The sequence below is a fragment of the Gymnoscopelus braueri genome (genome assembly GCF_963280865.1).
Source record: "Gymnoscopelus braueri genome assembly, chromosome: 12".
Classification (NCBI taxonomy): domain Eukaryota; kingdom Metazoa; phylum Chordata; class Actinopteri; order Myctophiformes; family Myctophidae; genus Gymnoscopelus; species Gymnoscopelus braueri.
In genome coordinates this window covers 9,507,244-9,533,743 of record NC_137614.1, presented here as the reverse complement: position 1 = coordinate 9,533,743, position 26,500 = coordinate 9,507,244, and the positions used below count along the sequence as shown (strand labels likewise).

General features: G+C 41.5%; 1 protein-coding gene across 1 annotated transcript in view; it reads right to left on the bottom strand.

Moving 5' to 3' along the window:
- LOC308096367 (voltage-dependent calcium channel subunit alpha-2/delta-3-like) overlaps window positions 1-26,500 on the bottom strand; it is a gene marked incomplete at both ends in the record, with an annotated part of 311,418 nt that overhangs the window by 129,078 nt on the left and 155,840 nt on the right. The window contains 2 exon segments of the mRNA XM_080443791.1: window positions 13,285-13,398; window positions 14,895-14,984. Of these exon segments, the coding sequence (XP_080299917.1) occupies window positions 13,285-13,398; window positions 14,895-14,984 (204 nt within the window).

Here is a 26,500-nt window from a genome sequence, read left to right as displayed (position 1 = left end):
TGTCAGGAAAAATATCAAAAGTAGCAGATCTACAAGCTCGAAACACGTTGCTTCACGCCGCGTTTCGAGCTTGTAGATCTGCTACTTTTGATGCTTTTGTGTGACGCTGTAGTATGATCAAGCAGGGCGTTAATTTACAAAAAAAAACTAAAAAGTTTACAGCGACGATATACAGACTACTCGACACACACATATTATGCAGAGGTCCCTTTAAATTCACTTTATCTCTCTCAGACACACACACACACACACACACACACACACACACACACACACACACACACACACACACACACACACACACACACACACACTCATTCAGAACTCACGCATGCACGGCCATAAACCTAGAGTACATATGTGCGGACATGCATCATAAACAAGTTATATCCTCCGCGCGTACGTCGCTCCAATCATTTATTTAGTGCTCCTGCGGCCACTCACCGCTAACTCAAACACTCAGGACTGTAAACTGCAGTACGTCGTGTTTATATTCATGTCACAATGCATAATTTACGTGTTTTTTGTTGTTTTGTTTTTTAGTTTTTAATGCCATACCGCACGTCGTTTATAGCCTCCAAACAAAGGCACCCCGAACGTAAATGAGAAATGGGGTGGAAGCGTCGGTGGGTGTTCACCTCAAGGCAAAAGGTAAATGGCTTTGCCGCAGTCAGAGATCGGAGTCAAACTGCAACCAAATGAGATTATTGCTTTAAATGTAAGAACTGCAGCAAAAAGTATCTGATCTGTGTGTGAAAAGAGCAGGGGAGCAGAACAAGAGAGAGAGAGAGAGAGAGCACACACAGAGGATTAGTGAAGCACGGAAGCTGTGTGTGTGTGTGTGTCCGTGTACACTGGATGAAGCAATTATATAAAGGTGGTGATTATGATGATAAAAGCCTGTAATGTCTTCATCCTACTGTGTCACTCACACTGTCTGGGGATGTCACTCACTCACTCTCACACACACACACACACACACACACACACACACACACACACACACACACACACACACACACACACACACACACACACACAACATGGGGCCAGATGGGTCCTCCCTGCTTCATTATTCTCTGCCTAAGGTGGGAGGGGTGGAGGGCTTTGTGTGGTGTGGCATTGCATTGCGTACTGTTGCATTGAGTTGCTTATATAGTGTCGTGCTGCATTGCGTTGTGTTGCAACATGTTCAGTCCGGAACACTCACGTCAAAGTAGATTTAACCATATTGCAAACAAGTGGAATGCAGTTAAACTTGGCGTTAATGGCTCCGCTCTTTAAGATGTTCCCTAAAACGTTTGCTAAGCAGCATGCTAAGCAAAATCAGGGAACGCTATGTGAAACCCCCATAGGTGTATATAGCAAGACAGATTAACTTGAGTCATGCAAACTTGGAATGCATTTTAACATGAAAGCCATAGAACATTGAATTCAGTTTAGAGCAGGGGTCTTCAACCAGGGGTCCGGGACCCCTAGGGGGTCCTCAGTTACTATAGGGGGACCGCCAAATCTTGTGTGTGATATGATATTTTTTACATTAACCATTACCCTAGCATCCCTTTTCTGAGGAGAACTTTAGCCAAAAATAGCAGATCTACAAGCTCACAACGCCTCGCGCTGCAAGGCGTTGTGAGCTTGTAGATCTGCTATTTTTGGCAAAGAGGTTTGGTTTGGTTTGGGGGCGGCCATAGCTGAGTGGTTAGTGAGCCCGCCTAGGGAACCAGCTGGCCCTGGTTGCCCCAGGTTCGATTCCAGGCTATCCCAGCATATGTGCCGATGATATGAAATTTGTCCCTGAGCAAGACTCTTAACCCCAATTGCTCACAGGTTCTCATTGGAAACAAGACCGCAAGGACTTTCATGAACGACCTGTTAAAAGGAATTATCCTTATGTAGAGGGAAAAAAGAAGTAGAAAAAGTTTTTAAAAGAAGAGTTTAATCTGCAACACAATTTTATATAATATAGAGGGGTCCCTGCTTCATCTTTCTCTCTGCTAGGGGGTCCTTGGCCTGAACAACATTGAAGACCCCTGGTTTAGAGCCATGCAAACATTGAATTCTAGTTGGCACCAATCAATCACAACAATATGTAGCAGCAGTGCCATGCCTCCAACACTGTGTGTGTGTGTGTGTGTGCGTGTGTGTGTGTGTGTGTGTGTGTGTGTGTGTGTGTGTGTGTGTGTGTGTGTGTGTGTGTGTGTGTGTGTGTGAGTGAGTGACAGTGAGAGGTGGACACACACACGGTGCCATCAGCAACATGAAGGCCAGATGACTGCGCTGCGATGACAATAGCTGCAGTGAGCTGGACTCTTGTAGTCTATTAATCCATTAGGACCGGGGAACACATCTGTGTCATTTTCAGATTTATTTGGCTATCAAAAAAATAGCAGATATACAAGCTCACAGTGCCGCGCTATGAGCTCTGTTATTTTTTGAAAAATCATGGAAAATGTGTGTATATATATATTATTTTGTAACTTTGTAACGTCCCTGCAAGAAAATATTTTCAGATGGGGGTCCGCGGCCAAACACATATCATTTTGGAAGGTCCTTGACATGAAAAAGTTTGAGCACCACTGATAGCAACATATGTTTTTTTTCAAAAAACTGTTAGGATTTAGAAGACATTTGTAGAATCCGCAGAAGTTATAATTTGAGTTACAAATGTTCGCTTTAAAAATATATATATTCAAAGATTTGCACAAATTGCGCTATGAGCTTGTATAATCTGCTATTTTTTTAATAGCCAAAGAAATTTTGCACAGATGCGTTTCCCGGTCTTAAATGGGTTATATAATGAAATAAATTAAACATTTCTCACCCTGAATTTTCATTTGGTTTCACTACATTATTCAGTCTGAAAGCCCTCTCAGTGCAGCCGTTTTCTGAGATGGGGGCGTGGCCAAAAGTGGGACTCTTTGGCCATTGGTTCATAACTGGTTGGTTTCATCCCGATCCCGAATGGGCCGGTTAGATTTTCAACCGAGAATACAAGCTTACGACACTGAGGCCGTAGATCAACTATATTTTCATCGAATGTTCGCGCCCTGAATAGTGGACACTAGGGTTTTATGTGGTTAAAAGAAAACGATACAAAATAAATCACATTCTGGCCGAGGACAGCCTATTCACAATGCCATTTTACAAAAAATCCGATAACGATCGTTTTCCACTTCAAGTTCAAGCCCACAGCATCAGAGCATCAGTAATATAAAAGAGAGTGTCTCTCTCTCTTCGTGGTGGCTTTGTCCGGGTGATTTACTGTCGCTTAACCCACTGAGACCGGGACCACATCCGTGTCATTTTTCTTTATATTTCTTTGGGCTATTCAAAAAATAGCAGATATACAAGCTCAACAGTTCTTTTTTATTTAAAGTATATTGCTGGTTCTCAATCTTTTTTCCTGTCAAGGACCCCCCAAATGTATATGTATTTGGCCGCGGACCCCCACATCTCAAAATATGTTGTTCCAAGGACCACCACTCATGAGGAAAGATTTGAGTTAAATCAATTCGCTTTAAAAAAAATACATATATATATATATTCAATGATTTCCACACATTTTTTACAATATTTGTATTATAATCTTTTATATATATTTCTTTATTTTTATAATATTTCTTTTAAATTTTCTTTTTATAATAGTCAAAGTATAAAATAATCGTTCAAGTTCAAGTTCAAGTGGTTACATACACACACACACACACACACACACAGATGCGTTCCCGGTTTGAGTGGGTTAAACAGCTGAAAGCGAGCAGCAGTGAGAACGGTGTCAGCATGAGTGAGAGACTGTTAAAAGCACTTTAAAACAACTGGCACCATCACTGCTGCTGGACCGTGTGCCGAGAGGCCCGTCATTATCCACCATTCAGGCATGGCTAGCTGGGATAATGGCGCACAGGTGTGTGTGTGTGTGTGTGTGTGTGTGTGTGTGTGTGTGTGTGTGTGTGTGTGTGTGTGTGTACTACAGTACATGAACATATTATGATATTTATCATTGTTGTAGTAGAAACAAGCACTGTAGTACTAAACCAAAATGTGCTTTTCTGTTTTTGATGGGCTCATGCAGAAATTGCGATATACCATTGTCTTTTTTCATCCAACACTCTCTTACCATTGCCCTCATAATCCACATGTTGTTTCTGGTCTTTCTTTTTTTTTTAATTATAATTTTTATCCCACGATTTTGTAACCCTTATTTTACACCCAGTGCCAATTGTCTATGTAATCCTGGGCACTACCTTCCCTCTGTCAACCTAGGGAGGCCAGGGCCGAGCTCATGCCTCCTTCAATGCATGAGAGCCAACTGACCTTCTTGTCACCTGACAGTGGAGAGTTTCCCTGTTTGGACGTAGCGCGTGGAAGGAACACGTTATTCCAACCAGTTCCCTTCCCCTCCATCAGGCGCCCCAGGGGGAGGCAGTATAGTGACCAGGATTACTGCATGTTTTTGTGAGGGTACCTACCCTAGGAGACACGGGGAGAACATGCAAACTCCACACAGAAAGGCCCTTTCGCCAACCCCACCTAGGGTATGGGTACTGATGACGCGGAGGAGAGAACACACCCCCAGCGCCCACAGCGTCCCCTGCGGGAATCGAACCCAGGACTTTCTAGCTGTGAGACGACAGCATTACCGACTGTGCCACCGTGCCCCTCTCCAGCTCTTTATTAAATAGAAAATGCATTTTCAGTGCTCTCTCCTTGGCTTAAATGTTGTCACCTATACTGAAAATGTACTGTATTTGTAACAGAGTATTTCTACATTGCAATATTGATACGTTTACCTAAGTTAAAAAAATGTACAGTAGTACTTTTACCACCACTGGTGACTGGAGTAGTATTTATGTTTTGCGGTGGGAGGGGCAGTCGGCAGACTCCATCTTGTAACTTGGCTGACATCATGTAGTCTGCCACAGAGCACAGAGCCAATGCTTTGAACTGAACAAAAAGGTGCCTGCTCGTTCAGTTCGCAGTGCGTTGCCAAACCGAAACGTTTCGACACGAGTACTTCTAGAATGCTTTCGGACCCAAGCTCTTGTACCTATTGAAATCCTCATCTGATGTGCATTAAGTCCCTTCCCTCCTTCCTTCCTACGCCATGCAGGGGCTTATATTCACAGTGTGACACCCATTCAGTGTGGAGAGGCTGCTTGGAAGCAAACCATTAAAAAACAGAAGGCAGAACAGCAATGGGGGGGGGGGGGAGAGAGAGAGAGAGAGAGAGAGAGAGAGACATGGGTTGTGGAGAGTGACAGAGACGAAATGCTTCCATTATCAGCGGGGCTCCTTCTAAATGGAATGGATCTAGCAGCAATGTCTCCTCTACAGTCACTGCTGAACAGCCATGGGCTAGATGGAAATGCATGCAATAGGGGCCTTATGGACCATGACACACACACACACACACACACACACACACACACACACACACACACACACACACACACACACACACACACACACACACACACACACACACACACACACACACACACACACACACACACACACACACACTGCAGGGATTAAGCTCTTTCCAATGGTCACACAGGTATACATACGTGCATACATGCATGCATACATGCATACGTGCATACATACATACATACACAGTCAAATCAGGAGAGTTTAATTTAACTCTGATATAGGGCTCAGATATGTTTGCACAATTAATCGAAAATCATGATTTTAGGTTTCACATTTACATAATCGTGAAACGTGCAATAACCAGGGCATTGAACGGCCCATCTCCCCATCCAATCAGGCTCACAGAGGAAGGATAAAATGACAGAGAAAAGTACTATTCCACCAACTGAGAAGCACAATGAGCAACAAAGGCAATACAAATATAACTAGAACATTTTGCTCCTCGGAGCACAGATCTCTGCAAGGACAGGTAGCTTATTGTGGGCCAGTTGAAAAACTGTCAGGTGGAAATGGGCGTGGCTTATATTGGGAGTTGCGTAATAATCCAAGGAATCCAGGATTTTGATTGTATGACCTATGGTTCAAGAGCTATAGGCCAAAATGTGAATTGGCCTGTTATTGGCCGCCAGCATGAGGCCCATTTGAAAAAAATATGTTCTTCCTTGGACTAGTGGGAATGTGCGTGCAAATTTTCACGGCGATCGGTTCATGTATGGAGGCATTTTGTTCAAAACGGGCCACTCCTGCAAACTTTGGAAGCAATCTTAGCCAATCAGGAAGGAATATGAAAGCAGATCCGTCTTGATCACATGACTATAGAGATACTGTGTACCGATTTGCGGGATGTTTGGACAAAATCTGTAGGAGTAATATTTAAAAATTAAAAAAATCGGCCTCCTGGGGGCGCTATAACAGGCCAATGTGAAACATTTTGGGCAGAGGTTCTACTCTGCGTGCACAGTTTCACTTCAATCGGTCCAACGGTGCCGGAGATTAGCTGTCCACAGACAGAATGACGGACGGACGGACGGACGGACGGACGGACGGACGGACGGACGGACGGACGGACACATACGGACGGACAGACAGGGGCGAAAACATAGTCTCAAGATGGAACCTTCGTTCTGGCGGAGACAATAAAACCATTTTCCCTACTCAAAATCATTACCATCGATGATCATTGACAAAGATCATTAATAACCGTGATCACAATATTCAGCTAAATAATTGTGAAGCCCATCTGTCATGGACATTTGTGTGAGAAAAAAAAAACATGCTTTCACATGCAAAGAACATAACACAACACCTTGACCTATAATCCCACACTCCGCACACCCAGAAACCCTTTTGGGCATCACTATTCCATTATCACATTCTCTGCAACAACAACAACAGCAAAGCCAGGGGCCACTAGAATAACATGCCACACATGTGCATATAAAACACATACAAATTTGAGATGAGATTTTCATGTGTTTATGTTGGACAATCATCTTTGTCTGATAGATACCGGTACATCTATAGAGGCACGCAACGCCCCCGACTATTCCATTTCACAGCCTTTCAGGAGAGCCCTGCAATTAAACGCAGGCAGCAGAGAGAGAGAGAGAGATGGCTCGAGTATGTGAGACCGAGTGTTTAACCCGTTCAATCCCGGGAACGCATCTGTGTGTCATTTTAGATGTTTTTTGAGCTATTCAAAAATAGCAGATCTACAAGCTCATAGCGCGGCACCGAGTGCCGCGCTATGAGCTTGCAGATCTGCTATTTTTGAAAGATCTTGAACATTTGTGAAAATCTTTGAATATAGATGTTTTCTTTAAGCTAACATTTGTAACTCAAATGTCTGCTTTTAGGGGTCCTTGGAACAAAACATTTTGAGATGGGGGTCCGCGGCCGAATACATATCTAAGACAGCATGTTGCTATATCAGTGGTGCTCCAACGTTTCCATGTCAAGGACCCCCATTCGGCTGCGGACCCCCATCTCAAAATATGTTGTTCCAGGGACCCCCATGCAGAAGCACAGATTGAAGTTAAAAATGTTCACCTTAAAACCTATATAAATATATATTCAAAGATTTACACACATTTTTCATGATTTTTCAAAAAGAAAAATAGCAGATAATAATGAGCTTGTGGATCTGCTATTTTTGAAAAAGCCAAAGAAATCTTAAAATGACACAGATGCGTTCCCGGACTCAATGGATTAACCACTTTCAAACCTGGTGTTATTTTGCATTCCACTGACGGACGACAAAAGCTTACATTTCACTACAACTTGACGAAGCTCTCTTATTTTGACGGTCAAAACTCTTACTTTCATCCAACTTGAGGAACAGTGCTAAGCGTCACTGGAAAGCATTGATCATTCCACCCTGTTTTGAATCTGACATACAGCAAGGGACAGATGTAAACGGAAAGCCTTTCATACTGAAGGCTTTGGTTTGGTTAAAGGAGTATAGTTCACCCAAAAAATGACTTATTTTCTTTACATGCCCCATTAAGCCTTGAATTCATGGAGATTTTTTTTTTTTTTTAAACATTCCTGAGCCAATAATTAGATGAATAGGAGGCTCTCTGAGTCTCCTAATGACTGGAAACTCCGCCGGTCATCAAATTATTGTCTAAAAAAGATCTCCATGAATCCAAGGCTTTGTGGGGCGTGTAATGTGAACTACTCCTTTAAGCTGCTTCAAGGATAAAGACGTTTTTTTTATTTGTCACTCACATTGTCACTTACAGGAACATTTGTCACTCACAGGTACATGTAGCACAATGTTGGTGCAATACTGTGCAACCGCAGCAGCCTAATATACAAAAAGATACTACCAGAAAAACAAGACAAGATAAAAGATAGAAACAAGGTTAAAAAGTATTTTAGACAGCACCTAAACTAGTAATTCATTATCAATGGGAGGTGAGCGAGCAGATGCCGTGAAACTGCACCCGTGCCAGAATTTAATAGACTTTAGAACATTTTTTCTCAGCAGCACTGCAGGGAGAGAGAAGTTGAATGAAGTGAACTTTAAACGAGCTATTAAAATACACTCAGAGCGTGAAGCGATCTCTGTGATAGGCCGGCTTTAGCCGTACACCCAGAAAATGTAAATTATACCGCCCATAGATTCACTATGCATTTATGGAGCGTTTTGCCTACTATATAACTTATGAATTATGTTTAAATTTACTGCAGTATGTCACTACTTTGTTCACACTCATTTCCCATTTCAGAGGCAAACTATATACCCTTAGAAAAAAGAAAATAGCGTGGAGACAATCTACAAGCTCACAATATAAAAAAAACGGCAGATCTGCAGTACAAACTGACAACGCGTTGTCGCATTATCATCATCATGACGCATTGTGGACTTGTAGATCAAGCTACTTTCGATATGAATACAGTTTGAGACCTTGAGATTTTGACTTGCCCATTGACAGTGGTGAAGTAACTACAGTTACTTTAGTAACTTTAGTTAGTTAGAGTACATTTACTCAAGTACTGTACTAAAGTACAATTTTGAGGTATTTTTTCTACTTTACTGGAATATTCCCAATGTTCAGTACTTTTACTTCTACTCCACTACATCTCAGAGGCAGATATTGTACTTTTACTCCACTACAATTATTTGAAAACTTGAGTTACGAGTTACTTTGAAGATTTTGATTATTATTACAAAACATACATCCTCTTAAGCCCTATATATAGTTCGGCCATTTGAAAATAGCCGATCTACAAGCTCACAATGCGTCGTGAGCTTGTAGATCTGCTATTTTCAAAAGATATGTATACATTTGAAAACTTTAAATGGTACATTCTGCATAATGAGTAGTTTTACTTTTGGTACTTTAAGTACATGTTGATGGCCAATACTTTTACACTTTTACTCAAGTACATTTTGAATTCCGGACTTTTACATGTAGCAGAGTATTTCTACATTGCAGTATTGGTACTTTTACTTAAGTAAAACATTTCAGTCTTTTTTTCCCGCCCCTGCCCATTGGTGTGCCAATAGTTTGAGAGCCACTGGACTAGTGCATTGCCAATTCGGGGGCATGGCTGTTTGGAGCGTGCGCCCATATGGAGCGGGACAGTTGCTTGGCTGGGCTGTCTGCCTGCCTTCACCCCTTCTTGTGATTCTGCTGTTGCTGGTACGATCCCCTCCCGGGAGAAATAAAGGTTATCTTCGCTTTTCTTATCTAACTTAACCCATTCAATCCGGGAATGCATCGCTGTCATTTTTAGATTTATTTGGCTATTAAAAAATAGATCTACAAGCTCATAGCGCAGCACCGATTTTTGACCCCCAGAAGCAAAGATTTGAGTTAAAAATGTTAATTTAAAAAAAAGTATGTATTCAAAGATTTGCACACATTTTCAAGATTTTTCAAGCTCATAGCGCGGCACTCGGGCCGTGCTATGAGCTTGTATATCTGCCATTTTTGAATAGCCAAAAAAATCTAAAATGACAGATATGCGTTCCCGGGGTTGATTGGGTTAACCTCAGATCCAGGGCTTGTTTTCTCAGAAAGAAAGGCTGAAGAACATTGAAATAAAAAGTGTCTAGAAGGTGACGGGGACGCTGGCAGCATGGAACACATGATTAAACTGCTACTCTGTGAAACTAACATGTCGACTACTGCAGCAGCAAGTAATGCTACGCCAATAAGAGCTGTTGAGATGTGTCATGTTTGTTTATATTGTGCAAGTGCCTCAGGCGAGGTGTTTTAATGCATTTCTCTGCCAGTTTTGCTGATAGAAATGAATTGTTTGATGTAATTTTTGTTTTGCTCCCGGTATGAAAAACAGAGACAGAGACTATGGGTCCCGCCCAAGCCCCCAGAACCCAGTGGTTGCATTGAAGCGCATTGGACATGCTGGCCATTCGTAGGTATTGCAGCTTAAACGGACGGGGCCACTGCACAATGTACGAGCGAAAACGGTTTCGACCAATGGGCTCGACTCATGAGCTTGCGCACAAGCTTGCGCACGGGGCCGCGCACCTCTGTGACGTAAAACGCGTCACTTCTGTGCCGCAGAACGTATCACAGTGGCCCCAAATAGGCTACGCCCATCACACTTTACAACCCGGAAGAAGGGGTGAATTCGCTTCATGCGCTGGGTGAGCAACTCAATGCAAGTGGATGGGAGGGGATTTTAGGTGCCCTCTCTATTTTTAACTCTATGGTCCCGCCACCACCCAGCGAGTGAGCTGCTCGCTCATTCTTAACACTCTTTCAAATGAGAGTTTCTCCAGACCCTCCATTTTGAGATCTATAGGAGCAGTGAGGGAAGAAGTACTGTTTTACTTGAGTAAAAGTATCAATGCTGCAATGTAGATATACTTTGTTACAAGTAGAAGTCCCGTATTAAAAAAATGTACTTGAGTAAAAGTAGATTTTAAAAGTAGACATCAAAATAGACTTAAAGTATCGAAAGTAAAACTACTCATTCTGCATTGTGAGCTTGTAGATTGGCTATTTTCAAAAGCCCGAAATATACATAGGGCTGAAGTGGTTAGTGTGTTTTGTAATAATAATCAAAATCTACAAAGTAACAAAGTTATGTCAAGTTTTCAAATAATTGGAAAGTGTGAAAACTATTGATTTAGAATTTGCATTTGTGGAATCGGCCTCAGGTCTTAGTAGGTTAATAATAAATACTAATTGTAGAGAAGGATCGATAGTGGGATCGATAAAAACTCGATAAGGTGATCATTATTAATAAAAAATGTACAATCTCTCCATCCCTATTCTTAGTGGAGTGAGATTGGAGGCCCGGCCACGCGAGACTATGTCGACTAAGAAGCCTTTTTCCCTGCTCACTCAGCCAAGCACTGAAAAAGCCAAAAACCACAAACACATTGGACTGGGAAAAGTGTTACTGAAAAGTGTTACTGACAAGTGTCAGCCGTTGTCTGTATGTGTGTGTGTGTGTGTGTGTGTGTGTGTGTGTGTGTGTGTGTGTGTGTGTGTGTGTGTGTGTGTGTGTGTGTGTTAGGGGGGGGCGCCGTGCTGAGAGCAATAAACTGTGGTTGAATAGTTCATTATTTTTTCACGTCTGTTGTGGAAATCTCTCCAGACTCAGATAATGCTCAATAGGCCCATTTTCCAGTAAGCGGGGCTTCGGTAAAAAAAAAAAGGCCTGCCGGGTTTCCCAAAAGGATCTTAGTCCTTTAAGTCTGTCATTGTCTATGAGCTCACCAAGAACAAAGATGATTGGATGCTTATGGGGGGGGGGTGCGGGCCCAGCTGACTTTGGCATCGCCTCGGCGTCAGATCCCAGTAGAACACTGGCTGGAACGCAACGGCAGCATAATACAAACCAGAGCATTGACACCGGCTGTGTGTGTGTGTGTGTGTGTGTGTGTGTGTGTGTGTGTGTGTGTGTGTGTGTGTGTGTGTGTGTGTGTGTGTGTGTGTGTGTGTGTGTGTGTGTGTGTGTGTGTGCGTGCTTGTGTTTGTATAACTATACTCCAAACGTTCCAACAAGAATAATAGAATTTGAAAAACACGTTACGTTGTGAGGACCATTTTCTTGGTTTGTTTGGTTTGATTTATGGTTAAAAAAAGATTTTTAAAGATAGGTTTACAATTGGAAGAAGGTTCAGGTTGGTGTCAGGATGTCAGGAAGTTTTTAGAAGTTATGGTTGAGGGATTAGTGATAGAGATGTGCTTGTGTTGTGCACCGGAAAATAGCCGATCTCCAAGCTGCGTGTCCTGGGCATGACGTTAAACTGCCCCGTTGTAACTACCATCGTCAATGTAGTGGGTGCAGTGGATGCATTTGCAAATTCTGTGGACTACAGTATGTAGCACTAGCTTGCATACAAGAAGGCACTTCTCACCGGTGGACTCTACCAACAGCCCACGCTACCTGACGGCCCCTCCTTCCCGTGAACAGCTACCGGGAAGAGAGGCAATAGACCCGGTGGCCTTCCAGCGGTATGTCCGTCCGTCGGAATAGCAATAGGTGGACTTCCAGGCCCATGAGAACAACTACAGACAGCACTTTAACACCAAGCAGCAGTGCAAGACTAAGACCTTTGTTTCCTCTGGTGATCCAGCCTATAGGCAGTGGTGGAAAGTAACTAAGTACATTTACTTAAGTACTGTAGTTAAGTACAATTTTGAGGTATGTGTACTTTACTTGAGTATTTCCAATATCCAATACTTTTACTTCTACTCCACTACATCTCAGAGGCAAATATTGTACTTTTACTTCACTACAATTATTTGAAAACTTTAGTTACTAGTTACTTTTCAAATATAGATTATTACATTATAAAACATATACATTAACCACTTTAGCCCTATTTTATACCTAGGCTATTTGAAAATAGCCGATCTACAAGCTCACGGCGCGTTGTGAGCTTGTTGATCTGCTATTTTCAAACATTTTAGTACTTTTACTTTTGATACTTTAAGTACATCTTGATACCAATACTTTCGTACTTTTATTCAAGTAAATTTTGAATTCCGGACTTTTACTTGTAACAGAGTACTTCTACATTGCAGTATTGATACTTTTACTTAAGTAAAACACTTGAGTACTTTTTCCACCACTGCATACCCACGGACTGGTTGTTGGATGGTTTCAACTTGGGATGCCCAAAGACGAGGCAGAAAGGCTGGCAAAGTATTGTGCTGTCTCTGCTGCCACATGTGGCGGAGCCGCCACTACTTGGAGTGCTGAGTGACATGCATGTTGCATGTTGCATCATGAGGACATGTCCATGAGTTTGTGAATGTAACCTTTACTGCACCGAAAATATTTGTGTCCCTGTATGCTTTCCCTGTGTGTGGACATAAATACATTGTTAAAGTGTGTGTGTGTACGTTGTCCTACCTTCCTCTCAGGCCAGTTGTATTTGGCAAACACAGTGTCATAGGTGTCGACTGCTCCATCTGTCACAAGCATGATGGCCTGACTGCACACACTACCCCTCCCTGTCTGGTTGAACTGGAGAGAGAGAGAGAGAGAGAGAGACACCCAGACGGAGAGACAGAGAGACAGTGAGACACACAGATGGAGACTAGGTTTATTATGAGCACATTATGACTATATACTATAGTCCATGTCATTACATGCCTTACTTCCACATGAGGGAAGCTAACCGTGTTATGTCTTATGTCTGCTCCCACACACAAACACACACGCGCACGCACACGCACACACAGAGTACATTAATACACCAACATCACTAAGAGGAGTCATTAACCACAATGAGGACATTCATATTCCTTTTGTTCTGCTGGAGAGGCACAAATGTACAACACTCTATCTGTGTGTGTGTGTGTGTGTGTGTGTGTGTGTGTGTGTGTGTGTGTGTGTGTGTGTGTGTGTGTGTGTGTGTGTGTGTGTGTGTGTGTGTGTGTGTGTGTGTGTTCTTGTTACAGAGTGAGTAAAGTGGTGGAGGGAGTCATCCACTCTGCTGTTTACTCAGCTTGAACATGATTCTGTTGATTTAGCTATTAATTAATAACTCTGTTTTTATTTAATGTTCTGCCAGCGGGGCATGTGTGTGTGCTTGTGTGTGTGTGTGTGTGTGTGTGTGTGTGTGTGTGTGTGTGTGTGTGTGTGTGTGTGTGTGTGTGTGTGTGTGTGTGTGTGTGTGTGTGTGTGTGTGTGTGTGTGTGTGTGTGTGTGTGTGTGAGAGTCAGGCTTACAGTGACAAAAATTGGGGCTAGGATTAGGATAAGGCATTTTAGAAGTTGGGTTTAGTAAGGTTTTGCCTAATTCATACTTAGTTGCGGGCGAGTGTCATGCACTGCAAATTGCCGATCTACAAGCTCACCACACGTCGCAGCATGCCACATTGTGAGCTTGTATATCTGCTAGTCTCGGCTTTAGGGTTTACGGTAAAGAAAAAAAAGGCAAAAAATGACATTCATAAAATCGGCATCTTAACCCATTTAGACAGGGAACGCATCTGTGTCATTTTAAGATTTCTTTGACTATTAAAAAATAGCAGATATACAAGCTCATGAGCTTGTAGATCTGCTATTTTTGAAAAATCGTGAAAATGTGTTTAAATCTTTGAATATATGTTTTTAAAGCAAACATGTGTAACTCAAATCTTTGCTTCTGGGGGGTCCCTGGAACAAAATATTTTGAGATGGGGGTCCGTGGCCAAATATATTTCATTTTGGGGGTCCTTGTCATGAAATAATGTGAGAACCACTGATATAGAAACATAGGTTTAAAAAAAAACAAACATTTTTTCTAAAGGATTTAGAAGACATTTTGTAGAATCGGCCTCAGGTCTTTAATGGGTTAAAATGCTGATGTCCTCACAGGTATAGTAATGCTAGTGCGTGTGCGTGTGCGTGTGCGCGTGTGTGTGTGTGTGTGTGTGTGTGTGTGCGTGCGTGCGTGCGTGCGTGCGTGCGTGAGTGTGTGTGTGTGTGTGTGTGTGTGTGTGTGTGTGCGTGCGTGTGTGTGTGTTTTTCACTCACATCATTGAGGAGATTGAAGGCTTCTGTCAGAGCGATGTCCAACATACCAATACCTTTAGCAAACAGCTTATCAAGGTGCGCTCGGAAATGCTGGGGGGAAAGAAAAACACATCAAAAACAGGACAAACTATAAACAAAAAAAAAGAAACCAAATGATTGAAGCCATTTGCACACCAACAGCGACCCAAATAAACAACATAAAATTGTGATGGCTTATATAGGACCCCATAAGTCTGAGAGTATATATCTGTCGCTGACGGGAAGAAACCATGCTATCTATTTGAATAAATCAGTGCTATTGAACAGCCTTTATGTCTGTGTGTGGGTTTTTACAAATATTGAACCAATGAAAAGTATTAAAAAGCGCTTCAAACCACCTACAGTACATAACTCCAACTTTGGAGATAGTTGTTTTTTTCCGTCATTGATTAGAATGACCAAGTCAGACGGAAAAAAAAACTAGCTCCACATTAATGGTCAAAAACCTCCTAACTCCACTTCAGCTGTATTTGGGTAAAATGATGATAATATAAGGACATATTCAAGTATCTGACAATGTATAAAGTCACCATGCCAACTTTAATGAGGCAGTATTGTGTTGTTTTAAAAACGTTATAATATATATATATATAATATTTTGGACAGCAGAGATATACGGGTCCATTTGGTTCCATTTGGATACTCTCCGACTCTACAGACGTGTAAGGGTCCATTTAGAACCCCGTCAAGGAACCCTGAGGGTCAATGGACCCCAGTGGTGGGAAAAATACTCAAATGTTTACTTAAGTAAAAGTATCAATACTGCAACGTAGAAGTACGCCGTTAGAAGTAAAAGTCCTGAATTCAAATTTTTTGAGAAAAAGTACAAAAGTATTGGTATCAGAATGTACTTAAAGTACCAAAAGCAAAAGTACTAAAATGTTTGAAAATAGCCTAAGTATAAAACAGAGCTAAAGTGGTTAATGTATGTTTTATAATATAATTGCCACATCTCCTCAATGCATGTGAATAAAACATCTTTACGGCGTGTCTCTAGGGCAGGAGTCTAGAGCAGGGGTCTTCAACAGAGTTACTATGCACACACTCGCTCGCACGCACGCACGCACGCACGCACGCACGCACGCACGCACGCACGCACGCACGCACGCACGCACGCACGCACGCACGCACGCACGCACGCACGCACGCACGCACGCACGCACGCACGCACGCACGCACGCACGCACGCACACTCGCACACGCACACGCACACGCACACGCACACGCACACGCACATGTGCATGCTTAAACACACATGCATGTGCACAGACAATACACATAATAAAGTATGTGCAATAATCTTCAAACACACACACTTAATTTATGAAGGCTGGACCTACACGACACACACACAATGCGTTGTAGAATGATTGTAGAATCGGCCTCAGGTCTTAATGGGTTAATGTAAAACACAAAGACTCAGAAGCCCCCCTGTAGTAACTCTGAGGACCTCCTAGGGATCCCCGGACCCCCTGTTGAAGACCCATGGTCTACTCTGGATGTCAAGATGTCATGAACATGAGTGTGCATAAGACATTGCGCATAAGAATGTCAAGATAGGAGGCCACACATCTAGCAGTCTAATGGGCTCTTTAAGCATGGCCTCAGGTCATTATTCACAACAAACTACTGCATTATCCTTTTGGACAGAGATGTCACAGCCTTTTATATTAAACGTCCCCTTCCGTATCACATAACTGGAGACCATTTCCTCGGCTGTGATGTGCACGTGGGTGTGTTTGTTTGAGAGAAGGAGGGGAGAGGGAGAGAGCGAGAGAGAGAGAGAGAGAGAGAGAGAGAGAGATAATGTGTGTGTGTGTGTGTGTGTGTGTGTGTGTGTGTGTGTGTGTGTGTGTGTGTGTGTGTGTGTGTGTGTGCGCGCGCGTGCCTGCCTGCCTGCCTCCCACACAGAATAGATTCTCTCTCAGGCAATTAATGGAGTTTAATGTTGTCAGAGACCCAACAGGTCTCTTTTGCTTGTCTCATTATTCACAATAGCCTGGAGGAGGGACACACACACACACACACACACACACACACACACACACACACACACACACACACACACACACACACACACACACACACACACACACACACACACACACACACACACACACACACACACACACACACACACACACGCAGTGCACGTATACGCACACACAACCACACAGGCAGGCAAAAACACGTATTGTACAGTACAGTACAATCCATGTTCTGTTATCTTTGTTAAGCTATCTATTTTCCATTTTGGGTGTTTGGGTGATTTGTTATTTCCATTATTCAATCCCTTTCACTTTGGCAAACCTCAGTTCAGTTAAGGTACACAAGCCTACTTTCAGATGCAACCTAATCAGTTAGGTGGTCAACGTAGTACAATACTAATGCTTCAGAATGAATCAACGTCACAGTTTTCAATACATCTGTTTTAGAGAGGACCGTCAGTTAGTTCATGAAACCTGAGGCAAAGACTCAATTATAATGAACAAAGACTCAATCAATGATTGAGTCTTTGTTCATTATGATTGACAATCATAATGAACAAAGACTCAATCATAATGAACAAAGACTCAATCATAATGAATAAAGACTCAATCATAATGACCAGAACATTCCAGTCTCTGAACCACATGGGAACACCCATCAAGCAAGCTCATTTTTGTACCATTTTCTGATGGATCTAAAGTGTACAATTTTCCATTCGTATGTCAATATGGTTAAAATTGGCTGTGCCTCTGGAAGCCATATTGTTTTAGTTTCTGCCTATTTGTTATGATTTTTCTTGTCCTTGTAGCAGCCATGGGTCTGAACTATGGGCTATAGCAGGGGTCTTCAACGTTTTCAGGTCAAGGACCCCTTAGCTGAGAGAGAGATGAAGCAGGGACCCCCACTGCATTGTTTAAAATTGTGTTGCAGATTAAACTTGTTCATAGATTTCATAGATAGCTTCACTGACGATCATAGTGTTTCGGTAAATTTTGTTAATTTCAGACATTTAACCACTTAAACCTTCAATACTCAGTACTTGATTTGCTCCCCCCCCCCCGCGCCTACACCAAACGTCTTTGCCAAAAATAGCAGATCTACAAGCTCACAACGCTTCGCTCTGCGAGGCGTTGTGAGCTTGTAGATCTGCTATTTTCGGCTAATGTTCCCCTCAGAATAGGGATGCTAGGGTTCAAGGTTAATGTAACAAAAACATCCTATTACACAAATATTTGTCGGCCCCCCTATAGTAGCTCTGATGACCCCCTAGGGGTCCCCGGACCCCCTGTTGAAGACCCCTGGGATACAGAACTCCCGTATCGCCAATCTGTGTTAAAGTGTTTAACATTTCTTCTCCTAGAAGTAAGTCTGTTATAAACATTGTGCATTTAATGTCACCACAACCCTGGTTGCCCAGGAAACTAAGCAATTCGAGTCACAACTGACGGCTGACGCGATGGCGCCAGGCGTAACCCTATTATGTGTATACGACTCTGTATCTCTGTTCTTTTCGTCAGAAGAATATATCTGGAACCACGCTTTTCCAACGCTTGTAAGATCTCTTCTCTGGAATAAACCCAAATATTATTGTAACAAGAAGTTTCCTCCGTTTATTGATGTGATTAATTCACATCTGAACGATAGATATGGACCGGCAATGGTGGAAAAAGTACTCAAATGTTTTACTTAAGTAAAAGTATCAATACTGCAATGTAGAAGTACTCTGTTAAAAGTCCGGAATTCAAAATTGACTTGAGTAAAAGTACAAAAGTATTGTATCAAAATGTACTTAAAGTACCAAAAGTAAAAGTACTACAATGTTTGAAAATCAAAACTCACAGTGAGCTTGTAGATCTGCTATTTTCAAATAGTCTGTATAAAATAGGGATAAAGCGGTTAATGTATGTTTTATAATGTAATAATTCATATCTGCAAAGTAACTAGTAACTAAAGCTGTCAAATAATTGTAGTGGAGTAAAAGTACAATATTTGCCTCTGAGATGTAGTGGAGTAAAAGTAAAAGTATAGACAATTGGAAATACTCCAGTAAAGTAAAAGTACCTCAAAATTGTACTTAAGTACAGTACTTGAGTACATGTATTTAGTTACTTTACACCGCTGTGGACCGGTATTCACTATGGGAAAATAAACCTAACACTCACGATGCAGATATTTTCAAGCCATCCCTCCAAAGTACTGTAACCCTAACCTGGACAAGAAGCAGACTGGTAAGAGATAACAATCTGAGATTCACAGATTCCTCCACAAAAACAACCTCCAGGAGCCCTGAGCAGCTCCCTGCACGCTGATAGACACTATCTGCCTTTCAGGTGGATAAAAAGGTTAATTGGCTGCAGCTAAATGTAAATGTTGTATACAGGATAACTGGGAAATGTTACCTTTGATGACCTTGTGTGTGTGTGTGTGTGTGTGTGTGTGTGTGTGTGTGTGTGTGTGTGTGTGTGTGTGTGTGTGTGTGTGTGTGTGTGTGTGTGTGTGTGTGGGGAGGGGGGGGGGAGCGAGAGAGAGAGAGAGAGAAGAGAGAGAGAGAGAGAGAGAGAGAGAGAGAGAGAGAGAGAGAGAGAGAGAGAGAGAGAGACTGAGTGTGAAGTGTGAAGTGCTTACTGCAGGTTAAGCATATCACATCACATCGCAATGTGTTGTGAGCTTGTAGATCTGCTACTTCCGTCATAAAAAAAAAGGAAATGAAAATATGGCCAAAATAAGGAGGCCATGTTGAAAGTTGTTATGGCTGTCTGTGGGTTTTATAAACATTTAATCAATGAAAAATATTAACAAGAACTTGAGACTAAATAATAACTACACTGAATCCATTGGAACCCAGGTTTCTTTTTTTTTCTCTTTTTTAACGGTTTGGGATTTACAAGATTTCAACCCGACGGCTACGATATGGGTTATATACACATTTTGAGCTTGTAGATCGGCTATTTTTGCTACTTATGTGCGACACTGTATGACAAAGAAGGGATTCATGTACGGAAAAAGAAAAAAAAACATTAAAAACATTTACATATGGAGACATGAGGGTTTGTGCAACGAAAATCTAGTGTTTACATTTGCATTCCCTGGACTCTCTCTCTCTCTCTCTCTCTCTCTCTCTGTGTGTCCGTGGCCCCCCGTGTTAATTTAAAAGCGCTCCGTGTGTGAACTGTGAATTAATCAGTTCACATGGGGGGCCGGAGAGACCATAGATCTCGCCTTGCAGGACCTGATTGCCCCGCTGTTTATCCTCCTCAGATGCCTGTTGCAATCAGACAAATAACTGCTTCAGGCCTGTCCATCCCGTTTTGTGCGTGTGTGTGTGTGCGCGTGCGTGCGTGGTCATGAGAGCGCGTGCACATGCACGCAGAGTAAAAACCCTTAGGGGTCCATTGTACACTCTGACAGTTAACCCATTAAGACCGGGTTTCTTTGGCTATTAAAAACATAGCAGATCTACAAGCTCATAGCGTGGCTGTAGATCTGCTTTTTTTTTTTTCGTGAACATTTTTGCAAATATTTCAATATGTATTTTTTTAAGCAAACATTTCTAACTCAAATCTTTGCTTCTTGAGGTCCCTGGAACAAAATCATTTACACATGTTTGCTTTAAAAAATATATATTCAAAGATTTGCACAAAATGTTCAAGATTTTTTTTTAAATAGCAGATCTACAAGCTCGTAGTGCGGCACTCGGTGCCGCACTACGAGCTTGTAGATCTGCTATTTTTGAATAGCCAAAAGTATAAAATAATGGTTATAGCTAAAAATGATACAGATGCGTTCCCGTATTGAATGGGTTAAATGGACACTGAGGGTTTTAACCGCGGGAGCCAGGTAAAGGAGTTAAATGAGTATCGAGCTTAGAGCTGGGTGTGATTAAACAGATTGAGTAAACACATCGTTAAACGTGTCACTCGACAGCAGTGGTTGTTCACCTTTTTCTGGATCAAGGCCAGCACACTTGTAAAATCTTCAAAGTGTTCGCGGCCCACCCATCTGACCACGTAAGTTGTCAGGCGGGTGGACCACGTGCATTTTTTTCAGAGCAGGTTTATTTTAATGATCAATCGATCGATTGTGTTCCAGCTTGGATCATACTCCTATTCATCAGTATCACAATGGAAACTCATTTTCAAGGTTCTAAAGAAAAAATACCTTTACTACATTGTATTTACATTATTATTATTATTTTTGTTATTATTATTATTGTTATATTAGTATTAAAATCTTAGTGTTTTCGGGACCACAAGCAATATCTTCCTGGCCCTGCCCACGGGTTGAGAACAGGCGGCAAGGAAGCGCCGCTAGATATGACGGCATCTGGAATTAACCGCACAATATATGAATCCATATGCATCTAGTCTGGTTCCAGACGAATCTGCCATTGCAAAAAAAATGTGCCCGTGGCAGATTAGGTCTGGCCCCTCTCAATAGAGATTGAAATTCTCTCCCTCCGAAGTTGTGAGGGACCAATCAGGGCCCAGTATGCAAATGTAGGGTGGGTTTATATTTTTTTTATTTGCCCCTCGGAAATGCAGGTTCCATACAGAGATTCCAGATGAATATCTACGCAGTGATATTAGTCTGGCCAAGTTAGGCTAATATGCATCACCATCCAACACGCACGCATGCACGCACGCATGCACGCACGCACACGCATATATGCAAGTTCAAAAGCACAAATCCATGAATTTGGTAGATACCACAATCAGAACAGATCCGAGACTAATAGGTTTGGCCAGGGCTGGACATTTTAATTCCAAAGAGCCCATGGTGTCAGAAAGCAGCAGAGACTGGGACATACTGTAACTGTGAATAAAAAAAATAAACACTTCACAGCAGTATGCTATTCCACAACACCGGTAATAACACACAATATCACAGGATCCATCTGAATGAGATAAACACGCACACACGCACACACACGCACACACACACATACATCCCAACAGCTTTGCCTGTCATTCTGCCTGACACCCAAATTACTTTTCACTGATGCACATTCACTGCTAACTCCCTTTTCTGCTCCACTTCTTTTCTTTTGAAAGAAGGCAGGAGAGAGAGATGGAGAAGGACATGCAAGCAAAGGTGTCGGATTTGAACCCGGGCGTTAACCTATTAAAACCTGAGGCGATTCTTTAAAAAAATCAAAATCCTAACAGTTTTTTGAAAATAATATTTGTAAAAAAAAATCACGTTTTTAAAAAAAATAGCAGATCTACAAGCTCATAGCGCGGCACTTGGTGCCGCGCTATGAGCTTGTAGATCTGCTATTTTTGAATAGCCATAGAAATCTAAAGTGACACAGATGCGTTCCAGGTCTTAATGGGTTTAATGGCATGTTCTCTACCAGGTGATCCACTGAGGCGGACCCCCTTCACTTGAGACTCACTCAAAATACACATTGGAACACAGGTTCAAGTTTTGGCCTGTACATCATATTAAAATGCTTCACAATTGTTTAATATGGTCATAATCACTTATGGATTTCAAAGTTATCATCCGTTAAATCCGTACATTATGTGCAAGGTTAAATTTATTTAATTTAAAACATTTGACCTTTTTAGTTAGACCCAATTATAGAATCACATTTTTAATTAAACTGCTTCCACTATAATCATTATAGTAGGGGGTACTAAGCACAAAAAATGGCCAAATCGTTACGCGGCGGATAAAAGCATGAAATTTGATACAGATGTCCCTTGGGTCATCCTAAAACATCCTAGAAGGGGTGCCCAAAAAAATCTTAAACAGGAAGTGACTTATGGACAAAATTCAAAATGGCCACCTAAACTGTTGACCGTTGACTCAAAAGACACCAAAAGAATCTCCAAAAAGCATAAAATTTGGCACATATGTCCCTTGGGTCATCCTAAGACATCCTAGAAGGGGTGCCCAAAGGAATCTGAAACAGGAAGTGAGTTATTGACTAAATTGAAAATGGCCGCCTAGTGTTGTCGATTGACTCAAAAGACAACTAAAGAATCTCATAAAAGCATACAATTTGGCACACATGTCTTTTTGGTCATCCTAAGACATCCTAGAAGGGGTGCCCAAAGAAATCTTAAGCAGGAACTGAGTTATTGACAAAATTGAAAATGGCCGCCTACAGTGTTATCTATTGACTCAAAAGACAACTAAAGAATCTCATAAAAGCATACAATTTGGCATACATGTCCCTTGGGTCATCCCAAGACATCCCAGAAGGGGTGCCCAAAAAAATCTTAAACAGGAAGTGAGTCATTGACAAAATTGAAAATGACCGCCTACAGTGTTGTCGATTGACTCAAAAGACAACTAAAGAACCTCATAATGGCATACATGTCCCTTGGGTCATCCTAAGACATCCTAGAAGGGGTGCCTGAAATTATCTGAAACAGGAAGTGAGTTATTGACTAAATTGAAAATGGCTGTGTACAGTCTTGACAGATGATGCAAAAGACACTCATAAAAAATAATCTCATAAAAGCATGAAATTTGGTACAAATGTCCCTTGGGTGATCTGAATGCATCCTAAGGGGTGCCAAAAAAAGTTTGAATAGTCTCGCAATGGAAAACACTCCTCCCACACGGGCTGCACTGCTACAATATTCAAATCGAGCAGCCAATCTAGCATTTGGTCCAGAAGCCTGAAAGCTATGCAATCTCTACCATCTCCTGACAAATAAATTAAAGTCGCTGATTCGTGGACACCTTTATGGACACTCTTGCCAGAGGCTGCTTAAGTTTGTAGAGAACTCAAGTGTGGCTGCAAAGCTGAGCCCTTCTGTTCGAGAAAGTGTAGATGCCGGGATGCTGGGTTACCTTACAGAGCATTATGCCAATGTGCTGGTAATTGCGAAATGGCACACGTGACATGAATACATGTAGTTACTAAACACTAATCACAAGAAAACAGTAATGATCAAGAAGAAAATACATGAGAAGATAGAGTGTAAAACAAGCAAGAAGATGTAGAGTGCAAAATAAATAAGATGCAGAGAGTAAAATAAGAATATGCAGAGTAAGATAAGATGCAGAGTAAAATAAATGAGAATATGCAGAGAGTTAGATAAATAAAGAAGATTCAAAGAGTACAATAAAAAAGTTATGCAGAAAGTAAAATAAATAAGTGATGTAGAAATGAAAACAGAAGGTAGACTACAAAATACGGCAAGTTATGCACTGCATAACCTGTCGTATCGAGTCTGCATAATATGCAGACTGCCATGGTCAACTGTTTAAACAGCCATTTAGAATTTCTTCAACATGGTCCCTTCCTAAAAAGTTTAATAAACAAGCAAACAAATAAATAACCCCTTCTAGGATATATTAAGAAGCACTCAATGTACGTACCAAATTATACACTTTTATGACGTCCCCTTATGTTTTCTTTTGTGTCAACTGCTTTTAGGCGGTCACTTCCTGTTTAAAACCTTTTTGGGCACCCCTTGTAGGATGCGTTCAGATCACCCAAGGGACATTTGTACCACATTTCATGCTTTTATGAGATTCTGTAGGTATCTTGCATCATCTTTCAACACTGTAGGCGGCCATTTTCAATTTAGTCAATAACTCACTTCCTGTTTCAGATTATTTTTGGCACCCCTTCTAGGATGTGTTAGGATGACCCAAGGGACATATGTGCCAAATTGTATACTTTTTGGAGATTCTATAGGCTTTTTGAGTCAATCGCCAACACTGTAGGCGGCCATTTTCAATTTAGTCAATAACTCACTTCCTGTTGAAGACTTTTTTGGGCACCCCTTCTAGGATGTCTTAGGATGACCCAAGGGACATGTGTGACACATTTTATACTTTTTGGAGATTCTTTAGTTGTCTTTTGAGTCAATCGACAACACTAGGCGGCCATTTTCAATTTGGTCAATAACTCACTTCCTGTTTCAGATTTTTTTGGGCTCCCCTTCTAGGATGTCTTAGGATGACCCAAAGGACATGTGTGCCACATTTTATGCTTTTTGGAGATTATTTTGGTGTCTTTTGAGTCAACGGTCAACAGTTTAGGTGGCCATTTTGGATTTTGTCCATAACTCACTTCCTGTTTAAGATTTTTTTGGGCACCCCTTCTAGGATGTTTTAGGATGACCCAAGGGACATCTGTATCAAATTTCATGCTTTTATCCGCCGCGTAACGATTTTTCACTTAGTACCCCCTACTATTAGCCATTGATTGTTTTTTGTTTGACTTCCTGTATGTGGCTTTGATTGCATTCTCACCTGCAGTGAACCAACCTCTGGTGCACTGGAAAGCCAACCAACAGTGGTGGAAAAAGTACTACAATTTTGTACTTAGGTAAAAGTATCAATACTGCAATGTAGAAACGCTCTGTTACAAGTAAAACATCTGGTAATAAAAATGTACTGAGTAGAAGAACATAAAATATAGGCATCAAAATATACCAAAAGTAAAAGTACTCATTATGCAGAATGTCCTGTTTCACATGTTCATATTATGTCTAAAATGTATAAAAATCTTTTGAAAACAGCATATGAGTTTCTAGATCGGCTATTTTCAAATAGCCAAAGTTTAAATAGGTCTGAAGTGGTTAATGTATGTTTTGTAATAATAACCAAAAATAGTAACTAAAGTTTTCAAATAATTGTAGAGTAAAAGTACAATATTTGTCTCTGAGGTGTAGTGGAGTAAAAGTAAAAGTATAGAAAATCAGAAGTACTCCAGTAAAGAAAAAGTACCTGAAAATTGTACTTAAGTAAAGTACTTGAGTACATGTACTTAGTTACTTTCCACCACTGCGAACCAAGACACCCATTTTCTGGCAGCCCCAGAGTTGGATCCGTTTGGTCTGTACCAGAGTTATGAGCTTCAACACCAGTGCTGGGCTGACTGGCCCCAGGGGTTCAGATGCTCAATGGTGCCTCCGAACAAAACTTTAAAGGTTTGTTTTATTTACAGAATCTGCTTTCTGTTTTGATGCTCCAGTTTCACGGAATAATCTACAACTCACTCTAAAAATGTGTCCTATGGACAATTTAATAACCTGCTCTTGAATCTCCCTACATCACTATGTAACAGTTTTTTAACTTAGTAGTTTTAAGTTTGGGTTTTATTTAGTCGTTTCTGTGTTTTATATTTGTATGTGTCTTAATTGTTGTGTGTGTGTGTGTGTGTGTGTGTGTGTGTGTGTGTGTGTGTGTGTGTGTGTGTGTGTGTAATCTCGACATTGAATTGATGTCTCAATAGTCAGTTAAATTAATGTGATACCAATACCAATGGCAACAATGAACCATCGGAATAATACCACGGTACCGCCTCTGTGGACATACAGGGGGAGGAGTCCACGTTCCGTGATGAAGGAAGTATTTATAACAAACGAACCTCAAAACCTTCGGACGTTCGGGGGGCCATCCTTAAAGGCCAAACCGCACCAATGCAACTAGTCACAACTCCTTGCAACAAAACAGTTGTAAGGCCATGTCACACCAATGCAACTCCTTGCAACTGCCATTGGGGATAATGGTTGTGAGTAGTTGCAAGTAGTTGCATGTTGCAATGAGTTGGTGTGGACTGGCCTTTAACCGGTGCAAACTAAACTAAAACTAATCCAACGAAACAC